The 26,375-nt window shown below is 35.3% G+C and overlaps 1 protein-coding gene across 1 annotated transcript; it reads right to left on the bottom strand.

Moving 5' to 3' along the window:
* Positions 1-858: 858 nt before the first annotated feature.
* On the bottom strand, positions 859-24,091 carry LOC127519874 (putative adhesion G protein-coupled receptor E4P). Its single transcript, XM_051907546.1, has 14 exons — positions 24,005-24,091; positions 23,284-23,559; positions 23,186-23,211; positions 22,991-23,059; positions 17,757-17,946; positions 7,261-7,377; positions 6,946-7,130; positions 6,646-6,807; positions 6,368-6,574; positions 6,058-6,290; positions 5,795-5,861; positions 5,619-5,710; positions 3,442-3,604; positions 859-2,078 (listed from the first exon to the last, which is right to left on the bottom strand). The coding sequence occupies exons 1-14, from the start codon at positions 24,027-24,029 to the stop codon at positions 1,983-1,985; spliced, it is 1,908 nt and encodes a 635-aa protein (XP_051763506.1). The 5' UTR covers positions 24,030-24,091; the 3' UTR covers positions 859-1,982.
* Between the last annotated feature and the right edge of the window lie 2,284 nt (positions 24,092-26,375).

Genomic DNA, 26,375 nt, shown 5'->3' with positions numbered 1-26,375 from the left:
AAAGAACAGTTTAAATAAAATAATTATTTATTTGGTTGAATTAATAGAATAGGCCAGATTAGGTTACATGAACATTAACTTTGGTATTGAAAACTATTGAACTGTAAGTTTAAAGGGGTGGTTCATTGCAATTTCAGTTTTAACTTTAGTTAGTGTGTAATTTTGCTGCTTGAGCATAAACAGTAAAATTTTAAAGTTATGGCAGTTTAATGCCTACAATTACAACCGGTTTGGACTACAACGAGCTTCTTCCTGGGTTGGTGACATCATAAACCCTGCAATTAACATAAAGCCTGCCCACGGGAACACGCAACAAAGTGGGTGAGGCCATGTCGCACGGCATTATGGAAGCGGAAGAGTCGCTTCAAAAGATAATAGAACCCATTATAATCAGTGATATTGCCTACACTGGATGCGGCGCGGAAGACAGCTTCCAGAATCTACAAGAGGGCAATGCTGGATTTGCACAAAGGCTATTACTGAAAGATGAAGTAGTTCCCACTTTAAAAACAGAAGCTGCATCAGTAACTGAGTGAATGAGTTCTGGGCTCTCACCAAATCTCCCGTTATAATCAACAAATCTCTTATTTACATTGTATTTGCACTATTATGACAAAAGCATTTGTTAGTCTGCATAAATCAAGTTACAATGTCGATATATAATACTATGATCAAAACTTTTCACAATTAGTTAACCTTGAGAACTGTAATAGCAGTTTTCGAAAAAGTTCCACATAGAGAGTAATACTTAACTATTTTCATATGAAAATATGTTAGCCAATCACAGCAGTGGGCATTTACACTGAAGTCACACAGCAGACACGCTCCTTGAAACAGAGAGTTCAAATCAGTGGGATAAAATCAGGGTAGGAAAAATGCCTTTTATTTCTACATTTTTTTGATGTAAAAATCATAACATTATAAGTGCACCTCAGAAAACATAAAATAATAAAATTATGCAGTTCATGACCCCTTTAAGACATTTGTATGTTACATTTTAAATACAGATAAGTTGCAGAAAATGGCTTGATTTAAATTTTCATTTTGCAAACCACAATATTCTTCTCAAATTCAGTCTATTATATGGAGCTTTTTGCTTTGTCTGTTTATTGAGACATAACTTTGCAACAAAACATGTACTAACCTGAACAAAAACAATAATCAATCATTCCCATGTTATAATACAAAAATGCAAGCCATATGACAATACAGATTTTGAGATATCAGCTGTTCATATAGTTATTTTAATTGTTTAGTTATAAAGGTAAATCCCCTACACCTATAAAACCTGTGAACTTCCCTCCTGAAAATATGTTTTGCTATATGAATATTTGAAGTAATATAAAAAGGGTTCTTACAGAAGAAACAGTCTTTGCTAGGAGCTTTCCGAGCTCAACATGCTTTTCACCCTCCACCAAAAAAATCTTGTGGGTTAAAAAGATTAAATACAGTTAACAGTATTTATCAAAAGACTGGTGTACAGAAATGGGCTGAGACTACACGGAACATCCAAAACATTGATTCTGTTGTGTATTTTACTGTAAATATAACATCTGTTATGAAGCAGCAGAAGAGAAGGAGCAAAAATCCACATGCTACAACATTAATTTCAAAAACACAAACAAAGATATTCCACATCAAAATCCAAACCAGGAACAGGAACAAAATGCAAGGAACAAAAACATAACAGCTTCACGAAACATGCAAAAACAATGGCAGACACAAGGCAACTAAAACACAGAGTATAAATACACAAGGAAATCAAGGGGCTAACAAGGGACAGCATCGGGTGGCCATGGTAACAAATGAGGGTAGCTATGGAAACAGACAAGAGAGTAAGGAACCAGGAACTAAACACAGGAAGTGAACACAGAATTTAACAGAAAAACTTCAACATTAAAGTCCTTAACCATGAGACAGGGAAACACAGACTGGAATCATGACAACATCACCTGTATATTAATGGCACTTGAGCAGTATTTTTATTTCTTGATCATGATTTTGTAATCCTCAGTGTTTGTGTCCACAGCAAAGACATATCTGAGAAATCTGAAGAACTTCCTGTACTGCTGCCTGACCTGGACAACAATGAGATGAGAAGAGCTGAGTGACTTCATGACATCAATTTAACCTCTGAAATCCATCAACCACAGTGGAATTATAATAAACAGGTAAGAAAATATGTTTTAAAGGGCCAGTTCACCAAAAAATGAAAATTCTGTCATCAAATACTCACCCTCATGTCGTTTCACAACCGTAAGACCTTCGTTCATCTTCGGAATGCAAATTAGGATATTTTTGATGAAATCTGAGGGTATCTGCTCTACACATAAACAGCAACGTCACTGCACCTTTTGATGACCAAAAAGGTAGTTAAAATAATCAATGTGACTGCAGTGGTTCAACCTTAATGTTATGAAGTGACGAGAATATTTATTGTGCGCAAAAACAAAACAGAAACAGCGGTTTGATTCAACAATTTGAACTCAGTGCAGGCTTCCTTGTTTATGTCCAAATGCTGGCTCTTTATTGGCCGGATCCTGTGTCAGCATCACATGCATGCATCGTGCTGCTCATGTGATCAGCTTCGGCCAATACTGAGTTGGCGTTCGGACGTAAACAAGGAAGCCTGCACTGAGTTCACTACGTATGACAACGGTTCAAATTGTTGAATAAAGTCGTTATTTTTATTTTTGCACACAAAAAGTATTTTCATCGCTTCATAACGTTAAAGTTGAACCACTGCATTCGCGTTGACTATTTTAACCATGTTTTTAACTACCTTTCTGGACGTCAAAAGGTGCAATGACGTTGCTGCCTATGTGTTGTTCAGAAACCCTCGGATTTCATCAAAAATATCTTAATTTGCGTTCCGAAGATGAACAAAGGTCTTATGGGTTTGGAACAACATGAGGGTGAGTAATTAATGACAGAAATTTCATTTTTGGGTGAACTAACCCTTTAAGAGACTTTCTGAAGTAAACTGATACTTTTCTTCCATATACTGTCTCTGGAGAGAGTGAAACGGTTTTCCTATGGAGCGGGGTCATAAAATCACTGAATTAATTACAGAGGACAAAATAGAAAAAAGCTTGAGAAAGCCAGGCCTAAAAGTTTGAAGTAGTTTTAAAAGCTTGGAGTTTGAAAGCATTAATGCCTTTCAGTCAGACAGACATATCAAATGCACATTTATATTAGAATTTTTGACAGTTGGAGTTTTAATAGTTTTGGCTCATTTGAACATTCCGTCACAGGAAGGAAATGGAAAAGTAACAGATTAAAAAACTGCCTCTGACATTTCTCTATAAAAGAAACGGATTGCCAAAATAAGAAAATATATAATATATAATAATGTAAATAACAGAATCCTTGAAAACAACTGTAATAGTTTTTCATGTCGTTTTCACATGGCATATGGTGGTAAATTGAGTGATGTCTGACCTCATTATTAAGGACACAATAGACCAGGAAGATGAAGGTTCCCTGCTGGGAGTTCAAGATCAGGAAGATGATCTCCAGAACCTTACTGACATTAGTGAAGAAACCCAGAATCCAGGAGCAGCCAAGAACCACAAACTGAGCCAGAGTTTTAAATACCATAGTCCTGTAGAGAAACAGAGAGAGTTAATGTGTCTTTACTGACTACATATATTTTTCTAAACTCTAAGTAGAAATGTGTAGAAAAATTACACATATTATGTGTAGCACTCTAGTCAATATTGCATAAAAACATGTTGGAAGAATTCAATTGTTTTACACATATTATGTGTAGTTTTAAAATTAACACAATCTGTGTATTTGTTCACAGCATCAACACAATCTGTGCAGCCAAAAACACCTGTAATGTGTTAATATTACACATTTACACATCTTTGTGTTCATTTCAGAGGTGAAGACCAGACCTCCAAAACCAAGACCATTCAAGACCAGAGGTGTGGACGAGACCAGACCTTCCAAGACTAAAACAAGACCATTCAATCAAGATAATAAATTAATCGTGTGATTATTGAACATTAGTGACGAACACCTGCTGCAAGCCCTTAAACAAGTTCATGCCTCTTTCTTCATGAGTGGATGACTTGTGTTCATTTTGACACATTCATTGTGTTAATGATTTTAACACAGTAAATGTGTCAGGAAGGTGATCTGCTGTTAACAAGCAGAATCAAAGGAGAAAAATCACAATTTGTAAGTCACCATCATGGAGATCAAGGTTTGCTTCAGTTTACATTTTCGATTTAGTCATTTAGCAGACGCTTTTCTCCAAAGCAACTTACAAATGAGAATAGTAGAAGCAATCAAATCAACATGAGTACAACAGTATGTAAGTGCTGTGTCAAGTCACAGTTTCGTCAGTAAAGTGCTCGTAACTAGGTTGTCCCAAAACACAACACTGATGTGTAAGTGATGTTTTTTTGACTGGACTTGACAAAGAGATCATTGCAAATTTGGTCTTCATGTTCAGAAGTAGCACAGGTGTATTATTTTGTTGTTGTTTTCCTCTTTCCTTCAGTGATTCTGACTGTTAACAGCAGGTGTTCATCACTAGTGCTTGATTAATGACTTAATTATCTCATTAACTTCCCTCTTGAGTAATCTTGGTCTCGGTCTTGGAGGGTCTGGTCTTGACTACACCTCTGGTTAACCTTCCTGACACATTCACTGTGTTAAAATCATTGCCTCAATGAATGTGTCAGAATTAACACAACAAATGTTGTCCCTAAATTCACACACTGATGTGTAAGAATTTAACACATTTTGAGTCAGTTTTAACTAGGGCTGGACGATTAATCGAAAAGTAATCGACGTAATTTTCCCATGTCATTTATTTTGTTTTTTTAATCCTGTTAATACTTCCCCTTTAAAAACATACTACCGCGTGTGTAGCCATATGACTCCGGCCCGTCCAGTCAGTGGCATGAAAGCAACATGGAGGTGAACACTGAGTCAACACACAGAGACGGCGCGAGAGTGGTGAGCCTTGCGTCTTCACTAAACTTTGTCAGTTGTATGTGTTTTAAGGTTTGCCAGTTTGGACATTCAAGCGATTTTAGATGATCGGATGTGTATTATATCGAGCTCGCGTGAAGATCGCGCGCACAGAGAGGAACGCAGAAACTAGTTATCAGTGCTGTCCTGTGATTTATCACTAAAGTAGCTTAGAAACTCAAAAGTTATTATAGCATATATTTTCTACTTTCGAAGGAACTATTTACAACCCACAGCTTCATAATTAATAGAGAGACGGTATGACTAATTGCTGTGCTAGTTTATCTGTATCTGATTTACAACGAGCAGAAATCTGTAAGAAATGTTACGAGCCATAGATAAAATAACTGCCGAAAGTGAGCTGTTCGGATCAGTCTTTCAATATGAAAAAATATTCCACCTTTAATAGTCAATCATATTTACAGTTCAAACCTTGTCAGTGAACTATAAGGGCAAAAAAAAACAAAAAAAAAAAACAGAAACAAAATAATCGTTCATTAATCGTAATCGAGGTAAAATGTTCAATTAACCGAGGTTTTGATTTTAGGCCATAATCGTCCAGCCCTAGTTTTAACACATCCTTTCTAAGAGTGTATGGAGTGTTTAAATCATATTGTTTGTTGCATCACTTGGTTTGTTTCATCTGTGAAACTTCAGCGTTCAGAGTTTTGAGAGTTGAGTTCAAACTGATGATGATGTTGATGAAGAGAATCATGTTTATCTGAAAAGTAGAACAAGAATAATTAATCACCTTGTTTTCCCTTTAATATGAATTAAAATCATGAGAAATGAGAAATGTGCTTACTGCTAGAATGACACAAACAGGACCCAGAAAACTCCAGATTAAACCTTTGTCCATTTTAATCCAGCACCTGTTTGGAGGAAAACACAATAAAAAGATCAAAAGAAATTGTCAAAAAATAGTATTTCAGGTGCTGACTTATCTTTTTAATCATGTTTATATTTATAGTGTATGTAAAGCTTTTATCAGATGGCAAAAATGTCACACAAGCCCCAAGCTGCTTTATTTGCTTCTAATCAAATTGACTTTAAACAACAACAACTCACTGTTCGCTGCCGTAGCCTCCAGGAACCAGCCCGACAGACACGGCCACCACAACCAGAGCAATAGAATATCCAATCACACACAGGAATCCACTGCTAAGCACCTCCCTCTTTTTGGAGCTGATCTGTGATAGGTTCTTCACACAGATGAAGAGCAGCACAGCTTCAATGAACATCCACACAAAGCCGGAGAGAAAGAGGAAGTGCAGAACACCTGATATCACGTCACACAACACCTGGAGAATAAGAGAGACGGTTATGATGATTCTCAGTGAGGCTGTGCTGAGCTGTAGGGCTCCTTCATCATTCTCACCTGTAGGGGGCGTATGAAGCTCAGGAACTGTTGTGTGAGCAGGAACAGAAGGTGAGCCAGCAGAAGACTGATGCAGAGGTTGATTCGAGCCACATTATTCACTCCAGGACTCCACTGACAAAGGGCAAAGGTCAACAGGGCCAAACTGAAGAACACCAGCCCCACAATCACACACACCAAATTCAACAGATCCAGCAGTGAGTCGCTCTGAGAAAACATGAGTACATGAGTGCCAAATCTGTGCTGTTCTTCAATGGTCACTATAAATGTTCTAGTACCTCTGGTGGTCTGCTGGTTTGCATGATGAGAGCGAATGTCGACAGATGGACACAGGAACACACAGTGTAGCTGCTGTTAGTCTCTAAAACAGAACAACCATCTACAATCCACTCGCTGGTATTCCAGTACACACAGGACAGAGAACCGCTGGGGTCAAACTCCTTCACAGGGTGGACACAACATTGTAAATCAGAGAAAAAAAATATTTTTCCAAGTTCCAACATATCTTTTTCTGGGTTCACAGTAAACTTTGCTTGATCAGAACAGCGGCTGCATAGGAGTCAAATAAATTAACTCACTCTGATGTGTTTGAGGGTGAAGTTGACTGGTTTGGTGAGTTTAGTGTTGGTGGTTTTGTGAAGAGTAGCGGAGATCACAGTGGACATCATGGTTTTAATCGTGTCATTTGATGTGTTGAAGAAGAAGTCTGGCTTCAGTAGATTCTCCATTGCGTTGTAGCTCATGAAAGCCACAGAAGCTGATCCTGTGTGACACAACAACATAAAATGAGTCCCATCAATTTGAAAAAAAAGAAGGAAAAAAAAAAAGAAACATTTTTCATAATTGTTTGTATTTTCATGTGTTTTCAGAAAATGTTCATGCTTCTTACATACTTAAAATGCTGTTCTTGGCAATCTCAAAAAGGTCAATATCCATGTGAGCTTTTTCTGTCCTGATCAAAGGGATTTCTTTTACAGATGCATTTGGTCCAATCGCAAGAACTCTTACTTCTACAAGAAAGAAACAACAGATATAATCTCTTATCTGTAGGTATACGCCCAGCTAACAGAATTTTGTTATAAGAACGTTCTCTAAATATTCAGTGTTGGTTCTGGGAATGTAAAAAACATCCAGTTTTCTTGTCGTTAGAGGAACGTTTTTATAAGGTATAATGTTCCTCAAACGTTCTTTCAACTTAATTTTGATCTAAAATTCAACATTTTAGGAATATTGATTTGTAACATTCCAAGAACATGAAAATGTTCAGTTTCCTTAATGTTAGTAGAATGTTATTTAAAGGTTAGTATGATGTTCCTGAAACATTTTTTCAATCATTCAAACACCTGCTGTGAACAAGCACTGAAAGAAAGAAATAAGAACACAAACTACAACTTTCTTCAGACACAGCCTTAGATGATCTGAAGATAAAAGACATTAAATCTCTGAAGATCTGATTAAACAACTCCACAAACAGCATTACCAGCTTCACTTATTACTAACCAGACTGACTTTATTTCTGTCACACGTTTAAAGAAGTTCTTATTGAGAATTAACAGAGGTTTAGATGTTGATGTCTTAATGAAAATGTTTCGTTTGAGGTCACCATCATGGAGATCAGTGTTTGCTTTAGTTGAGCTCTTGACCCTTCACTTTTGTTGAGTTGCTTTTTTGTCAGCAATTACAGGTGTTTTCAGAAAACATCACTTTAATAACAGTTTAATAACGGACAAATGACAGCATTAAAGTGGTTTAAATAACTTTTTTTTTTTTTTTGTAGTTGTGCTTATTTTTGGAATTGAACAATTATATGAGAAAAGTAATGAACTCAAATGATGTGATAAAAACCATTTGTAACACTGAAGTAACTTGTGTAACATTGTCAAAACTATTTAAAAGTTAAAAATGACACACTTAGTCAAGTCAAGTCAAGTCACCTTTATTTATATAGCGCTTTTTACAATGTAGATTGTGTCAAAGCAGCTTTACATTGATAACTGGTACATTGTTTGGCTGCACAGCATCTCTTAAAGAATAGTGTCAATGCAGGCAGATCAAAAGCACTGTTGAATATCAAATGTCAAGTCAAGTGTCCCCAACTAAGCAAGCCAGAGGCGACCGCGGCAAGGAACCCAAACTCCATCAGGTGACATCAGGTGGCAGACAAGTGGCAAATTGGTGTTAAAATGGAGAAAAAAACCTTGGGAGAAACCAGGCTTAGTCGGGGTGCCAGTTCTCCTCTGGCCAACAGTGCTTTGTTACAATTCAGGTTGCTATCATAAGTCCAATAGGATCGCAACATTAAAAGTATTTATTTCAGTTCCATCCAATTGAGGATCGTATTCATCACGCCGGTATGGACGGTTGTTGAGGAACTGTGTCGTGGCTGTCGTGTCGATGAGGCCTTCACAGGGGATGATCTAGTTGACTCAATCTCTGCTGATACTTCAGGGCTGCGTTGTGGTCGTGTCAAGGTGCAGGTCCTTGGTCTCACCTGGATACGGCCCGGATCCGGTTGACTACGGTGAACCTCGGGATAAACAGAAAGACTAATATTAGCGTAGATGCCATTCTTCTTCTGATGTAACGAGTACATCAGGTGTTATAGGAAGTGTTCCCGGTTCCGGCTGACCTAATTTATGCAGCCTAATAATCCTTTAACGGATTTGGAAATATAAATTGGTAATGTGTTATGTGTATGCCAGGTTAAAGAGATGCGTTTTTAGTCTAGATTTAAACTGACAGAGTGTGTCTGCTTCCCGAACAATGCTAGGAAGATTGTTCCAGAGTTTAGGTGCCAAATAGGAGAAGGATCTACCACCTGCAGTTGATTTTGATATTCTAGGTATTATCAGCTGGCCTGAATTCTGAGATCGCAATAGACGTGAAGGACTATAATGAATTAGGAGCTCGCTCAGGTACTGGGGAGCTAAACCATTTAGTGCTTTGTAAGTAATTAGCAAGATTTTAAAATCTATACGATGTTTAACAGGAAGCCAATGCAGTGTTGACAGAACTGGGCTAATATGGTCATACTTCCTGGTTCTAGTAAGAACTCTAGCTGCTGCATTTTGTACGAGCTGTAGTTTATTTATCAGGCGAGCAGAACAACCACCCAGTAGAGCGTTACAGTAATCTAGCCTTGAGGTCATGAACGCATGAACTAACTGTTCTGCATTTTTCATTGAGAGCATATGTCGTAGTTTAGATATATTTTTAAGATGGAAGAATGCGGTTTTACAGATGCTAGTAACATGGCCTTCAAATGAAAGATTGGTATCAAAAAGCACACCCAGGTTCCTAACTGACGACGAAGACTTAACAGAGCAGCCATCAAGTGTTAGACAATATTCTAGGTTATTACGTGAAGCAGTTTTTGGTCCAAAAATTAGAATCTCTGTTTTTTCTGAATTTAGTAGTAGGAAATTACTGGTCATCCAATTTTTTATGTCAGCTATGCATTCCGTTAATTTTGTGAATTGGTAAGTTTCGTCAGGGCACGAAGAAATATAGAGCTGAGTATCATCAGCGTAACAGTGAAAACTAACGCCATGCTTCCTAATGATATCTCCCAAGGGTAGCATGTACAGAGTGAACAGTAACGGTCCTAGTACTGAGCCTTGTGGTACTCCATATTGAACTTGTGATCGATATGACATGTCTTCGTTTACTACTACAAACTGATAACGGTCAGATAAGTATGATTTGAACCATGACAATGCAATTCCACTAATGCCAACATAATTTTCGAGTCTATTTAAAAGAATATTGTGATCAATAGTGTCAAATGCTGCACTAAGATCCAGTAACACTAATAGAGAGATACAACCACGATCTGATGATAAGAGCAAATCATTAGTAACTCTAATGAGAGCAGTCTCAGTACTATGGTACGGTCTAAATCCTGACTGGAAATCCTCACAGATACCATTTCTTTCTAAAAAGGAAAATAGCTGTGATGATACTGCCTTTTCTAGTATTTTTGACAGAAAAGTGAGATTTGAGATCGGCCTGTAATTGACTAATTCTCTAGGATCAAGTTGTGGTTTTTTAATAAGAGGTTTAATAATAGCCAGCTTAAAAGTTTTTGGTACGTATCCTAATGATAAAGATGAATTGACGATATTGAGAAGAGGGTCTATGACCTCTGGAAGCATTTCTTTCAATAGCTTAGTCGGTATAGGGTCTAACATACATGTTGTTGATTTTGATGATTTAACAAGTTTAGACAATTCTTCCTCTCCTAAAGCAGTAAATGAATTGAATTTTTCCTCAGGGACACTACAATGCACTATCTGACACGATACTGTAGTAGACGGTTGCATGGTTATTATTTTTTCTCTAATATTATCAATCTTGCAAGTAAAGAAGTTCATAAAGTCATTACTGCTGTGCTCTTTGGAAACATCAGAAGTTGAAGCTTTATTTCTTGTTAATTTAGCCACTGTATCAAATAAATACCTAGGGTTGTGTTTATTTTCTTCTAAGAGTTTAGAAAAATAGGCAGATCTAGCAGATTTTAAGGCCTTTCTGTACTCAATCATTCTCTCTCTCCACGAAATACGAAATACTTCTAGTTTTGATTTCTTCCAGCTGCGCTCCATTTTTCTGGCTGCTAACTTTAGGGCCCGAGTGTGGTCATTGTACCATGGCATTGGATTAATTTCCTTAATCTTTTTTAAACGCAAAGGAGCAACTGAGTCTAATGTGCTGGAAAAGACAGAGGCAATAGTTTCTGTTGCAACATCGAGGTCTTCTAAGCTGTCTGGTATGCTAAGGCGATGAAAATGATCAGGAAGATTATTTATAAAGCAATCTTTAGTGGTAGAAGTGATGGTTCTACCATATTTATGGCATGGAGGCAGTTTAGCCGCCTTGACTAAATGTAGTATACACGAGACTAGATAATGATCTGAGATGTCGTCACTCTGCTGCAGAATTTCAACAGCATCAATATCGATTCCATGTGACAATATTAGATCTAAAGTATGATTACGACAATGAGTGGGTCCTGACACATGTTGTCTAACACCAATAGAGTTTAGAATATCTGCAAATGCCAATCCTAATGCGTCTTTTTTATTATCTACATGAATATTAAAATCACCAACAACAAGGACTTTATCTGCAGCTAGTACTAACTCTGATAGAAAGTCAGCAAATTCTTTGATAAAGTCTGTATTGTGTCCTGGTGGCCTGTATACAGTAGCCAGCACAAATGTCAACTTACATAATGTTACGTAAAGTACCATAGTTTCGAAGGAATTATATTTGAAAGACTTCTGACTAATACTGTAAATATTACTATAGATTACAGCAACACCTCCCCCTTTGCCTTTCTGACGGGCATTGTGTCGATAATCATAACCTTGAGGACTAGACTCATTTAAAGTAATGTAATCGTCCGGTTTTAGCCAAGTTTCTGTCAAACACAGCACATCTAGATTATTATCTTTGATAATATCATTAACAATAAGTGATTTTGAAGAAAGGGATCTAATATTTAACAACCCGAGTTTTATCATTTGTTTAGCATTATTATCTCTATTTTTTATTTGTTGAACATCAATTAAATTTTTACCATTAAATGGGTTTGGAAGTTTTTTGTTTTTACTAATTCGGGGTACAGACACAGTCTCTATTTGAAAATATCTAGGTGTAAGAGTTTCTATGTGTTGAGAGTTATCTGAATTTTCTGACTTCTGTAACGTGAGGCAGCTAGCAGACGGTCGGTTTAGCCAGTCTGTCTGCTTTCTGACCTGGGCCCCAGTTTGTCATGTTTCAGTTCTAAGACTATGTGCCATATTACTAGAGAGAAGAGCAGCACCATCCCGGGAGGGATGAATACCATCTCTTTTTAACAGGTCAGGTCTGCCCCAAAAACTTTTCCAATTATCTATGAAACCTATATTATTTTGCGGACACCACTTAGACAGCCAGCCATTGAGTGATGATAATCTGCTAACTATCTCATCACTCCGACGAACAGGAAGGGGGCCAGAGCAAATTACTTCTCCTGACATTGTACTTGCAAGTTCACACACCTCTTTAATGTTAATTTTAGTGATCTCCGACTGGCGAAGTCGAACATCATTAGTGCCGACGTGAATAATAATCTTAGAGTATTTACGATTAGCATTAGCCAGCACTTTTAAATTTGCTTTGATGTCAGGTGCTCTGGCTCCCGGCAAACATGTGACTATGGTGGCTGGTGTCTCTATTTTCACGTTCCGTGTAATAGAATCGCCAATAACTAGGGCACTTTCAACAGGATTCTCAGTGGGTGTATCACTGAGTGGGGAGAACCTGTTTGATGTTCTTATTGGAACGGAAGAGTGGTGTTTTCCGCGGCTAGGCCGCCTCACCGTTACCCAAGTGCCCTGCTGCGCGGGCTCTACAGCCGGAACCGAACAATGTACAGAGTTCACTAAGCTAGTCGCATCCAAAACAGTATCTGAAGCCCTTGCATTCTTACTATCCTCGATTAAAGTTTGGATGCGTGTCTCTAATTCTGAGATTCTCTCTGTCAGCCTGACTATTTCCCTACATTTATGACATGTAAATCCCTCGTCGCTGACAGAGAGAGCTATGGTAAACATGTGGCAAATGGAACAGGTAGCAATGCTGGGAGAGGATGACATGACTCACCGTGTTTGTAGACTGATCCGACTTACCACAGCTGTTTGAAGAACGCGTTGAAAAAGGAGCGCGCGAGCGACTGTTAGCAGGTTAACAAGCTAGCGCTGCAAATGCAAATGCGTTGTAACAGCGATTTAGATTCAAATATTACAAGCTAGCGACGTCAGATTAGTGTGGTAGGCAATATTACATATAAGGTAATAAAAAAATAAGCAACAATGAATAAAAGTAAGAGATTCAAAACAAAGCTATACGGAGTTACAGAAGCAAACCAATCTTAGACATCAACACTCATCATACAAACCTCAACAATGGTGACAATCAAAAAAAAAATCATGGGAAAAAAAATTGTATGCATGCCACAATGCATGCTGGGAGCCATGAATGTGTTTTGTATGCTGGCATGAAGCATGTCACCATTGTTGTGTTTCATATGCCGAATGTTGATGTCTGTGAGTGTATAAATGACACAAAACATGTTTTAAATAGAAAGTTAATGATGACAGTGTTATTTAGAAACATCAACATTCAGTATCTGAAATACAACAAAACTACAAATGTTCTTTCTCATGTTGGTTTTAAATTTCTCAATAACATTTTCTTAAATCAGCAATTAGACACTAGCTGCATTTGCAACTAAAAATATTAATATGCCAGTGATTTTTTTGTTGAGGTCACCATTGGCAACCATATAAATTCACACGTTATGACTGTAAAATTTGCATGTTATTTGCGTGTTCCGTGAACAGTAGCCTATCACATCATTTGCTGTGTTGACAATTAAATGAGATGCTGCATGTTTCACTGAGTTAGAGCACTGAAATATGAACAGGTAGGGAAAAATTTCACACAGCAAACAGACGCCAAAGAACTAGAGCTGATGAAAGCCGACTGTGTTGTTGCCTCGCGTCGCCTGCGTCGGTGCAAAACAGCTGCATTTGAACACACCGTTCTGCTCCTGTGTAAAGGAGACAACTGCCTATTTCTTCATATAAATTTGTCTATATTCATCATTCAAAAGGGGAAACAGGTGTCCTGACATTTCATCCTACCCATCAGATTGTCCTACCCGGGCTTACTGCACGTGCGCACATCAATATTACATCATTTTTGTCATGATAAATAACACAAAATTACTGTATTTGCATTATTGTAAGGTAATGTTTAGTGTTGGGGTAGGTGTAGACATTAATTTAGCACAATCTGATAAGTAGAATTTTTCACTATCGATTTGTACTTGTTCTAACGATTAATGCTATATCATATTGTGCTACACTACTGTACTTGCATCATTATAAGGGTAGGTTTAGGGTTGGGGTAGGTGTAGATGTTAATAAAGCCATAAAGCACATTAATATCACGCTGGAAGCACAATCTGACAGGGTAGCACAAATTGTCAGAACACCGGCTCTACAGACCGCAGATAAACACACAATGCATCGCGTGCTTACCCTTTGAATATCAATCATGCTGATCACTTTCATTATTCCACTCCGCTCATGCTCATCAGATAAATTTAAGGTCATTAAAAGTCTTCAGTGCCTTAAACAGTATAACAAGAGTATAAATGATCATTTTAAGGCGTCTTATATTTTGTGGATGGAAAAAACAAATCGCGATACTCCCTAATGTGATTGTTATTAATTTCATTAAATAAATGTGAGCGCTGCATATTTTAAAGTCAAAAGATGGCGCTGTTGCGCGTTCTTCAGAGCAGCTCACATTCAATGATTAGCGCACATTTGTCAACCGGCCAGAGGTGTAAAGTCCAGGGGTCAGAAAGTAAAAGTCCTGCCATATTTTTTATTCCACCCACTGAAGCAGTGTTAAAGTTAATGAGATAATTAAGTGATAAATTGAGTGATGATTGACCATTATTGAAGACACCTGATGATAACAAGCAGAATCGCCATAGGTGAAAAGGTAAAAAAATTTTAAGCCACCATCGTAGAGATGAGTGTTTGCTTTAGTTGAGCTCTTGACCCTTGACTTTTTAACATTAGATTTTGTTTGGGTTGTTGTAACAGCCAGCCAAGCAAAGAAAAAAAAAAAAAAAAAAAAAAAAAAATATGATGATCAGGTGGTGTTGGTTATGTTTTTACATAATCGTCATTTGATCTGAATCACTGAACTCATTTAGAGCCCAATCTCTGAGTTACATTTACATTATTGAGTACATCAACACTGTGATTCTACAGCAGAAGATCAGCTTTTTCAATATAATCCAAAGGATTTCACAAAAGTTGTTTTGAATAAAAAAAATATATATTTCTTTTAGACACACACAGACATCAAGAATCAGCGTATGAATCTCAACAAAGGCGACAAGCAACATATTCTGATAAACAGATCAACTCTGAACATTAGAAACAAGCTACTAAAAGTCACATAAAAAATAGAAAAAAATAAATAAAAAAATAGTGACAATAAAGGAAATTACTAAGACAATTAAGCTCATAATTTATTCATGCAGCAATGCATGATGGGAGCCATGAATGAATTTTGATTGGTGGCTCCCAGAATGCACTGCAACATGCTTTATTATTCTCACCACTGTTGAGATTCACAGGCTGATTCTTGATGTCTGTGTCTCTAAAAGAATTACCTTTTTTTTTTTTTTTATTCAGAACAACCTTTGTGAAATCCTTTGGATTATATTGAAAAAGCTGATCTTCTGCTGTAGAATCACAGTGCTGCTGTAATCAATAATGTAAATCTAACTCAGAGAATGGGCTCTAAATGAGTTCAGTGATTCAGAGCAAATAATAATTATGCAAAAACATAACCAACAACACCTGATCATCTTTTTTCTTTGCTTGTCTGACTGTTACGACTCAGTCCACCCCAAACAAAATCTAATGTTAAAAAGGCAAGGGTCAAGAGTTCAACTAAAGCAAACACTCATCTCTACGATGGTGGCTTAAAAATTGTGATTTTCTCCTATGGTGATTCTGCTTGTTATCATCAGGTGTCTTCAATAATGGTCAATCGTCACTCAATTTATCATTTAATTATCTAATTAACTTTAACACCGCTTCAGTGGGTGGAATAAAAAATATGGCAGGACTTTTACTTTCTGACCCCTGGACTTTACACCTCTGCAACTGGCTGCTTATGAACTAATGCTGATCAATTATCACAAAGTTTACTTTATATTATTTATATTATATTGTGTTGTAAACGGTTGTAGCAACGTAATTTTTTAATCCTCATCTGAACTTGAATGAGCAGCAAAAGTAAACCACAGACATTTCAAAATAAGAGTCCCGCTGTATTTCAAAGTAATCAAAGTCAAGCAGTATGTATATCAATTGCCCCTGTTTGTTATTTGGTTACTGAAACCAAATTTAATATATTTATATATTTATTTCCATATATTTATATTTATTTTCATTTGATTCAAAGTAAACTGTTATAGCTTCAGGACGGAACGACTATTATTTGACACATTCAATATAAAGATTTTACAAGCATCAGGGTTATTATAGTTAACTAAAATTATTAAAAACATTTTTTATTGCTTGAAATAAATGTTAATACTAAAATATAAAATTAAACAAACTAAACAGACATGTTTAAAAACAACAAAAAATAAAACTAAAAACAAAAATTAAAACTTAAAAAATGAAAGCAGAAAATATAAAAATCTAATCGGATTTAAAATATTAACAAAAACTATAATAGTATTAAGTGAAAATAGTGACATTCATTTCACAGAAAAGTCAAGATGAAAAAGCTGAAACTATAACAGGGAGATATATAAACACAACAGGATGACTAAAAGTAAGTGATTTAAAATGTTAAGTTCATTGTCGTGTGGCTCTTAAAAAAATTATTTGGCACTTGTTTTTTTCCCCCTATAGGAGCCAATGGCTCTTTAATACATTTTTTTTTGCCTGGAGCCCTGCATGATGATAATATCGTCATCAAAATGTATTGTGATCAGATCACATTTTCTCTGGCCATAACAAACGTGCTTTCCAAACACAAAATTGGAGTAGTCAGAGAAAAACTAATAATAAAAAGTAAAGAGTCAAGAGCCCAACTAAAGCAAACACTGACCTCTATCATGGTGACTCGAAATGAAACATTCCATAAAACATTAATTAACACCTTTTTTCTCTCTTTCCTTCAATGATTCTGCTTATTAACATCAGGTGTCACCACTAATTGTCAATCATCACTCAATCATCAATCAATTATCTCATTAACTTTAACACTGCTTCAGTGTTACTTTTAACACCCTGTAAGATAGACTCATATGTTCACTTTGGGGTGTTAATTTAACACTGGGGATTTTGCTGTGTAAGTTGAAAGAACGTTTGAGGAACGTTATATCTTATAAAAACGTTCCTCTAACCTAAAGAAAACTGGACGTTTTTTACGTTCCCAGAACCAACACTGAATATTTAGAGAACGTTCTTATAACAAAATTCTGTTAGCTGGGACTATATCGCTGATGTGTTTTATTAATTAAAGCCCTGTTACCTTTAAAAATAAAAGTTCATTATTTGCATTGATGGTTCCAGAAAGAATCTTTAACATTCATGAAAACTTTCTAATGGACAAAAGGTTGTTTTTTATAGTGGAGGAAAAAACCATTCTTTAGATTTTAACCAATTATGCAATTATGAAAGAAAACCGTTCAGAAAGAGCTGGGCTTCTCCAGAAGAACATATTTGACAATGACCGCTTTGTTTCTGAAATGTGTCAAACACACAAGTACAAACAGGGGCGTAACACGGCTCTTTACCTGAGTTGTTGAGACCAATATTCTGCAATTCGTATGTTTCTGTTGGCTTCACCAGTGCAGACACCAGGCTTTCAAAGGCGTTCAGATAAGTGTTTCCATATGACGCTGAATTATCGGTATCATTAGCATTGACCGATTCTGAAAACTTAATCTGGACAGCATCAACCATCTTCAAATAGTCTTCCGCCATCTAATCAAATACCAAAGAGATACTCCTGTAGAATGCAAATGATTTCTATGGCAAAACAGTGTAACAGTAAATCTATGGGTCATTCTCAAAATAAAGTGACAAACCCGTCCCTTGACTTTTGAGTCATGGAAAATGTTTCAAATATTCAAGAAACTCCATATAATTTTATTACATAAAAGTTTTAAAATAACATGAAATAGTTTGACTCTATATTTTTTGTACATTTTTAATTATTTAAGTCAAGTGCCTGAACAAAGCCTTATCCCCTTCATCTTGTACACCAATCCTATGGCATTTACAGTTATTTGTTTATTTTATTTTTTTAAAAATAATTTTCTTAAGGGTTAAGCATTAGTGCAAGGTCTAACAATTGTGAAAAAAAAAAATATATATAAATAATAATATAATTTAAGAAGAATGATTGTCTTTTGATTTAGTGTTACAAGAGGCTGTTCAAATATGCATGTGGTGGTTTTATTGTATGAATAAAATAAATTGCATTAAAAAAATTTGAACGTGTCATTATTAGCTATGTTTCCATCCACCTATTTTATGCACATTTTGGGATATTGCATTAAAAAATGTTGGATGGAAATGCCAAGATGTGCATACATAAAAAAAAAAAAAAACGCACAAAAAACGTATGCACTCATTTGAGTCAGATCCAATAAGAAAACATGCGCATAAACTATAATGGAAACACATTTACTGAATAAATTTCCTCAATGCGCATCAAAAAAGTCATGTGATGTTGTGATGGCACAAGATAACTTGGCCAACCAGCAGACCGATCTCATTGCACAGCATCTGAAATGTTGTTTTTGTCATTGTAAAAAGCCTGAGCCAAAGTCTGTCATCAAACTGGTTCGGTATAATATAGGGATGTAATGATATCAATGATATCAAAATCTCACGATATGATAATATCTCGATATAAAGTCCACAATACAATATTTCTTGTGATATATTAAAAAAAAAAAAAAAAAAAAAAAAAAGACTGTCAGTTTGAAACAGGAACTTCCAGTGTAGTGTTTTCAGTTTTCATAATAAGGAAAAAATACTAAACAACCAATAAAAAATGAAAAAAAAAAAAAAAAAAAAAATGCACAATACTCAAATCCTTTTTGTTTATTATACTTGTAAAATGAGTTTAACAGACCACTAATCTCAACAAATTCACTAAAACGTTACAATTAAGGTTCATTAGTTAACATTAGTTAACTACATTAACTAATAATGAACTGCATTTATACAGCATTCATTAATCTTTGTTGATTTCAACATTTACTAATACATCATTAAAATCAAGAGTTGTATTTGTTAACATTATTTAATGCATTAAACTAACATGAACAATATGAACAGCTGTATTTTTATTAACATTAACAAAGATGAACATTTTTTATTGCTCATTGTTAGCTCATGTTAGTTAATACATTAACTTATGTTAACAAATGAACCTTATTGTAAAGTGTTACCACAAATTCAACACAAATTGGGTTCATAAAGGTGTCACTTGTTTCTGAAAGAATAATTCAGTGATACAGTTTTAACAGTAATTTGTTGCCAGCTAGTGGCGTAACAATGCAATCGATAGGCTTATATCAGTTAGCCTATTTGAAGCATTTTCAAAAGGTGATTTATTCTGTTTTGATCGATAACGTAGACAACAGCGTTTATTTGAATAATAAACTTTTGTACACTTCTGTGATAATTTGAATATTTGTAACAGAAATAATGATACTGTGTGTTTGAAAATATTGTAAAGCTCTTTATATCTAAACATGACAACTGCGCTCTAGATCAACGGCAGCGCGAACGCAGATTTGAATCTCGCAATTTTATTTTTGTCAGAGGTTTAATATACACTAAAAAATTTTTTTTTTTGATGCTGTTCACTTTATTTAAACAACTTATTTTGATTCAACGCCATTGTATCAGGTTTCTGGTTTAAATGTGATTGATTCATGTTAAATTGACTTGAAACGATTACTCTTTGACTTAACTTGATGTTTTAATTTATTTTTTTTTTTTTATTATTATGCAAACAGACAATTACAATATTTACAGAAAAGAAATTAAATGCAAAATACAAATACAAAGACCAACAAAACATACATAACAGCCAGTATGATTTGTGTGTGTGTGTGTGTGTGTGTGTGTGTGTGTGTGTGTGTGTGTGTGTGTGTGTGTATAACTAAATGTAACTGGGTGTGGGAGTGGAAATATATGAATAAAGGAGCATGTAGGAAAGTACAACAGACATAACCAGAGTTAAGAAAAAATATATATCAAAGAGGAGGAAAAAAAAAAAAAAAAAACTGACAATAATAATGATGAAGATAATAATAGTATCACACGCAAAAAATGAGGAAGGTGACAATAGCAACAGTATTAATAAATAATAATAATAATAATAATAATAATAACAATAATAATAATAATAATAATGATAAATCCAATTAATAAGAAATGACAAATAGTAATAATAGTATTAGCAGTAGTAGTAATGATAAATATTAAGAAATATACTCATTTCATCTGGAATGAGGGGGAGGTTAAAGGATCAGGAAGAGGAAAAATAAAGATAACAGTAATAGCAATAATGATAATAATATTAATAATGGTAATATTGATACAGCCATTAATAGTAATGATAATAGTAGTAGTTGCAATGGCAGTGATAATAATAATAATAATAGTATTAATAATGGTAATATTGATACAGCTATTAATAATAAGATATTATAAAGCTGCCTCTATTCCCCTCATGGCCATGGCATAGGATTGACCCCCGTCAGTGTCATGTTGCAACGAGCTATCAAGGTGCGGTGCTGCGGGGCCGAGGGTCCCAAAATCCATCCCCATCCGTCCCACACATGCCACGCTTACCCTGTCTGTGTTTTTTTTTTTTTTTTTAATAAATATGGCTGCTTTCATTGTTATACTCATAATGTTTGTCAACTAGTGTATAATACATTAAAAAAGCATGGCGTGCAGCATGGAACCAGCCCAGTGCAAAGCCCAGGCCGCCACGCCCACGCCACACTTACCCTATGTGTGTGCATTTTTTTTTTTTTTTCGTTCTCTCTTTTTTTTTTTCCTTTTCCCTTTTTCTGCTTTAAACTTATTTTATGCTCCAAATGAATGTGTGTGTGCACCTCATCTAATATGTGAAGCATTAAAACAGCGAGACAAGTGCTGAGCCAGCCAGAGACAAGAAATCCCAGGCGAAAGTACAAGCTGGAGGGCGAAAGCCCAAGGCCCCCGGCCCCACATCACACCCACCCACACCTAATCAAAACCGCACATGTCAGGGACTAGTATGCCACAGCCAACCAGGGTCCAGAAACAGAAAAAAAAAAAAAAAAAAAAAAAGGAGAGAGAGAGAGATTTAAACTTGATGTTTTCATATTGGAATAACATGTTTCAATCAAGTAAACCCAACCAGGACTCAATCAAACAGGATTTTCACTTCCCATCAAGCTTTGCAAAGGGGCTGAACTAGGAGTGTAAATGTTGAAATAAAGTGTTATTTTAAGCAGTTTTTAGGAAGATGAGAAAATGGAAAGACTTTTTAATGTTTACTGTTCTATTATGTTGGTATTTAAAAGTTTTTGTTAATTAATAGTTTTAGGGTTACCATTGTGGTGAATTGTTGCACTTGTGCTTGGGTTGAGAACCTGCTAACAAACTTTCAAATTACTTTAATAAGAAAGTAATCACTGAGGTAGTGCTCTGGGTTGCATTTCCCAAAAGCATTGTAAGCCTATGTTGATTGTAAAACCATTGCCACCAATGGACTTATAATCAATTTAGGCTTTACAATGTTTTTTGTTAAGGCAATTTAGGATGCATCCAGTATCATATCTAGATTTCTAACACAGAACATCACAAAAGTTATGTAAAGCATAAAATTAAACAAGAAGAATTAATTGTAAAAATCAATGTATATGAAAACAATTTATTTTTTATTTATTTATTGCGTTTTGTTTATTTTATTTTAAATGAACACAATTGATTCTAGTTCATTTAACATGGTTGAATCTATTGGATTTTACTTGTCTCAATCTTGTGGAACCACTGTCCATGATTGAATTGAGTAAGCTGCACATAACTATTTTACATATATTCTTCCTTAGTCAGTTGCACAACTCAAGGATTTTGCATAGAGTAAAAATAAACCTTTAATGTTAATAAAAACTAAGTTGGTTGTGTTGACCCAACGTAAGTACATTAAATTGGAATAACAGAATTGCATAATGCTGAAATAAAGCAACTTAATCATGTGGAAATCCTTTCCATGATTTTTTTATGTTCGTTCAAAGAGTTATTTTTTTGAGTGTAGCCTACACGGGCGAATTGTTGTCATTTAGGAATTAGCTCATGTGGGTGATGAAATCGAGAATGCGTTGTTTTAAAGATTAATCGTGCAGTTTTGTGCACCTATCTCTCTCTCTCTCTGCATTGATATCTGATGCATATTAGTAGCACGAGGGCTTTTCAGTGCATTCATTGTTGTAATATTCATGAGGTGAGACGTCTCTATTAAAGGTTACGCAAGTTAACATGAACTTACATTTTGTAATTTATTATATACGATAAGTATTATATACAATGGCTTCTCCTATATTGCAGCATCTTAAATTTTTCTTATATATTTCTTATATAGTGCCAATTTATCAGGAAGTGACAATTTTGTTCACTTCAGCTCACTGGATGGAAACACTGCATGCTTTATTCACAAATGTTGTATGCGTTATTCCAGTGTTACGCATAAGATAAATTTGCGATTTGGATGGAAACATAGCTATCTGTGTTACATTGTTATTACATCTGTTTACATTGTGTAAAAGGTGTTCATTAAAAAAATGATATAGGCCTGGTTTCACAGCCAGGATTAGGCTTTAGTTCAATTAGGACATTTAAGTAGCTTTTATGAACATGTTTTGAATTGAGCTTAAATTCAAAACATTTTGCAAATCAGAAGAATTAAGATTTTTTGAGAATGACCCTTGGTTCAGGTACAGGAAACATTACTTACTTTGGGAGACATTTGATCCGTCATATTGGCAATCTGTTCAACAAGATTCACGATCTGTTGTGGAGGTAACTTATCCAGAAAACAAACAAACAGATGAAAGAAAAACAATTATTTTTTCGTATAACAGTAAATATGAATTTTATATGTATAATATGTAATTTATAGACCATCTTTTAAAGGCTCGTTCTTACATACCTCATTCAAGTTCTTTGTAGTTTTATCTGGAAGGAAAGAAATGGGATGAATTTGAATAAAAACAGTATATGACACACAAAGGACAGTGCTGTACACACCTCCCAGGCAGTAGCAGGATTGGGGTTCTTTCTCGCAGTTACAGACATCTGGAGAAACATAGTTGCAGTCGTTGCTGCAGTTGTAGGATCCTATCTTGCAGGAGCAGCCGGCACTCTGAGAGTTGCAGGAATAGGCCGTGCAAGAGTAATTTTGACTATGACAGTCCACATAACTGGAAGTATTTGCACAGCTTCTGTTCACCGGAATAGAGCAGTACCAGTTTCCTTGAGATTCCTTGACCACTATGTTACTTGTGATTATCAGCAGCAGCAGCGCTAGAGAGATAAATCCATCAGTCACTGTATAAATCTGTATAACCACAGTGTGTATTTGATTACCAGAGAGAGAAAAAAATCATTGGATAGTGTTTTTTCCCTGTAAAGTCGAGTATTTGTGCAAACCCAATGGAGAATAGCAGCTGCTAGAGAGCACACGTTTGACAAGACTATGCCTAATGAGTTGTTTTGCTGCACTTTCTAATATAGTAAATCTAATGGCAATATTTTCTACAGTAAACATTATTTGCAATTTTTTTAAAGATTCATTTAAGGCATTTTTGCCAGGATTCAAACAACGGTAGCCTCAAGCGCAACTGCTTTATCTGACCATGAAGCTATCGGCTTCAACAATTTGCATTACTTCTTTTTGAAAACTAGTTTTGCTCATTCACTTTTAAAAGAACATTTGTATTTTGTGCTACTAGAGATAGCGGGTACTCACCTGTCAAATGAAGGATGATATTCATTGTGACCCGAAAGCGATTCACATTAATAATGCTCTAAAGAGAAAATAATGTCCGCTGTCAACCTCTGATCACTAAACTGATCACTACGGCTTCCGAGGAAGATGCATTTGCATTCATATGTAAGTCTATAATAACACACATCCCTCACATATACAAAAACTGTGGCTTTTAACACTGTGCTTTTGTCAAGAATCATTTACATAATTTCAGGAATATACTGAGCATCTTTTGAGCGTCATTTGCAAGCCATTAAAGGGTTGTGTTGATTTAAGACTTATGTTGAAAAGCAGTATTCAAATGGGGTTTGGAATCGTAAGAAATTTTCCGGTTTTGATTCCGATTCCGGTTCTGCCTAAATTCCGGTTCCATTAAAATTATTAAACAACCAATAAAAATAGTAGTAAGAGAAAAATGCACAATACTTAACTCAAACAGTCATTTTTGTGTTTATTATTCTTGCAAAATGAATTTAACAGACTGCTAATCTCAACAAATTCGCTAACACTTTACAATAAGGTTAACATCAGTTAACTACATTAACATAAACCAATATTGACCTGCATTTCTACAGCATTTATTAATCTTTGTTAGTGTTAATTCCAACATTTACTAATACAGTGCCACTTGAAAGTTTGGGAACCCCTTGCAGAATCTGTGAAAATGTGAAAAATTTTAACAAAATAAAAGAGATAATACAAAATGCATGTTATTTTTTATTTAGTACTGTCCTGAGTAAGATATTTTACATAAAAGATGTTTACATTTAATTCACAAGACATAAAAATTGCTGAATTTATTAAAATGACCCCATTCAAAAGTTTGTGAACCACTGAATCTTAATACTGTGTGTGGTTACCTGGATGATCTACGACTGTTTTTTTGTTTTGTGATGGTTGTTCACGAGTCCCTTGTTTGTTCTGAGCAGTTAAATTGCCCAGCGTTCTTCAGAAAAATCCTCCAGGTCCTGCAGATTCTTCAGTTTTCAAGCATTTTTTGCATATTTGAACCCTTTACAACAGTGACTGTATGATTTTGAGATCCATCCTTTCACACTGAGGACAACTGAGGGACTCAAACACAACTATTAAAAAAGGATCAAACATTCACTGATGCTCCAGAAGGAAACACAATGCATTAAGAGCCGGGGGGTTGAAAACTTTTTGAATTTGAAGATCAAGGTAAATTGTACTTAATTTGTCTCCGGGAAACATGTAGGTATCTTCTGTTGCTTCCAAAGGGCAGTACTAAATGAAGAAAATTGATATTTAAACAAAATAAGAAAAAATTGGACATCTTCATCCTGTTCAAAAGTTTTCACCCCTGACTCTTAATGCATAGTGTTTCCTTCTGGAGCATCAGTGAATGTTTGAAACTTTTTTAATAGTTGTGTTTGAGTCCCTCAGTTGTCCTCAGTGAAAAGACAGATCTCAAAATCATACAGTCACTGCTGGAAAGGGTTCAAATATGCAAAAGATGCTGGAAAACTGAAGAATCTGCAGGACCTGGAGGATTTTTTCTGAAGAACAGAGCTCCGTTTAACTGCTCAGGACAAACAAGGGACTCATGAACAACCGTCACAAAAAAAAAAAAAAAAAACAGTCGTAGATCATCCAGATAATCACACACAGTATTAAGAATCAATGGTTCACAAACTGTTGAACTGGGTCATTTTAATAAATTCAGCTATTTTTTGTCTTGTGAATTAAATGTAAACATCTTTTAAGTAAAATATCTTAATCAGGACAGTACTAAATAAAAAATAACATGCATTTTGTATTATCTCTTTTATTTTGTTAAAATTTTTCACATTTTCACAGATTCTGCAAGGGGTTCCCAAACTTTCAAGTGGCACTGTACATTATTAAAATCAAGAGTTGTATTTGTTAACATTAGTTAATGTATTGTGAAGTAACATCAACAAACTAAGAACAGCTGTATATTTATTAACTAACGTTAACAAATACAGTACAAAATACAGTAACAAATGTATTGCTCATCGTTAGTTCGTTACAAATGAACCTTATTGTAAAGTGTTACCACAAATTCAACACAAATAAGATGCTTGAACAAACATGTAAGATACAGACAGGTAAAACAGAATATTTTTGTAAGTTGGATTCATAAAGACTTCACTTGTTTCTGAAAGAATGATTCAGTGATAGATACATTTTTAACAGTAATTTGTTGCCACCTAGTGGTGTAACAATGCAATCGATACAGTCGTTATTTGAATCACCCATTACTTTCCAAAGGTGATTTATTCTATTTTGATCAGTAACCTAGACAACAGCGTTTATATCTGAATAATAAACGTGTGTATACTTCTGTGACACAGAACAAAATGAT

Source organism: Ctenopharyngodon idella, chromosome 1, assembly GCF_019924925.1.
Source record: "Ctenopharyngodon idella isolate HZGC_01 chromosome 1, HZGC01, whole genome shotgun sequence".
In the NCBI taxonomy this organism is placed as follows: domain Eukaryota; kingdom Metazoa; phylum Chordata; class Actinopteri; order Cypriniformes; family Xenocyprididae; genus Ctenopharyngodon; species Ctenopharyngodon idella.
Note: the sequence above shows the minus strand (reverse complement) of the source record. Positions and strands in the feature narration are given on the sequence as shown.

Bases quoted from the DNA above. Each gene is read 5' to 3' on its own strand.
- LOC127519874 (XM_051907546.1), bottom strand. From the start codon at position 24,029: ATGAATATCATCCTTCATTTGACAG. The intron at 23,212-23,283 runs GTGTGTACAGCA...CTTTCCTTCCAG, and splicing joins ATCCTGCTACTGCCTGGGAG to ATAAAACTACAAAGAACTTG. The intron at 7,378-17,756 runs GTAAAGAGCCGT...TCTTTCTTGTAG, and splicing joins TATTGGTCTCAACAACTCAG to AAGTAAGAGTTCTTGCGATT.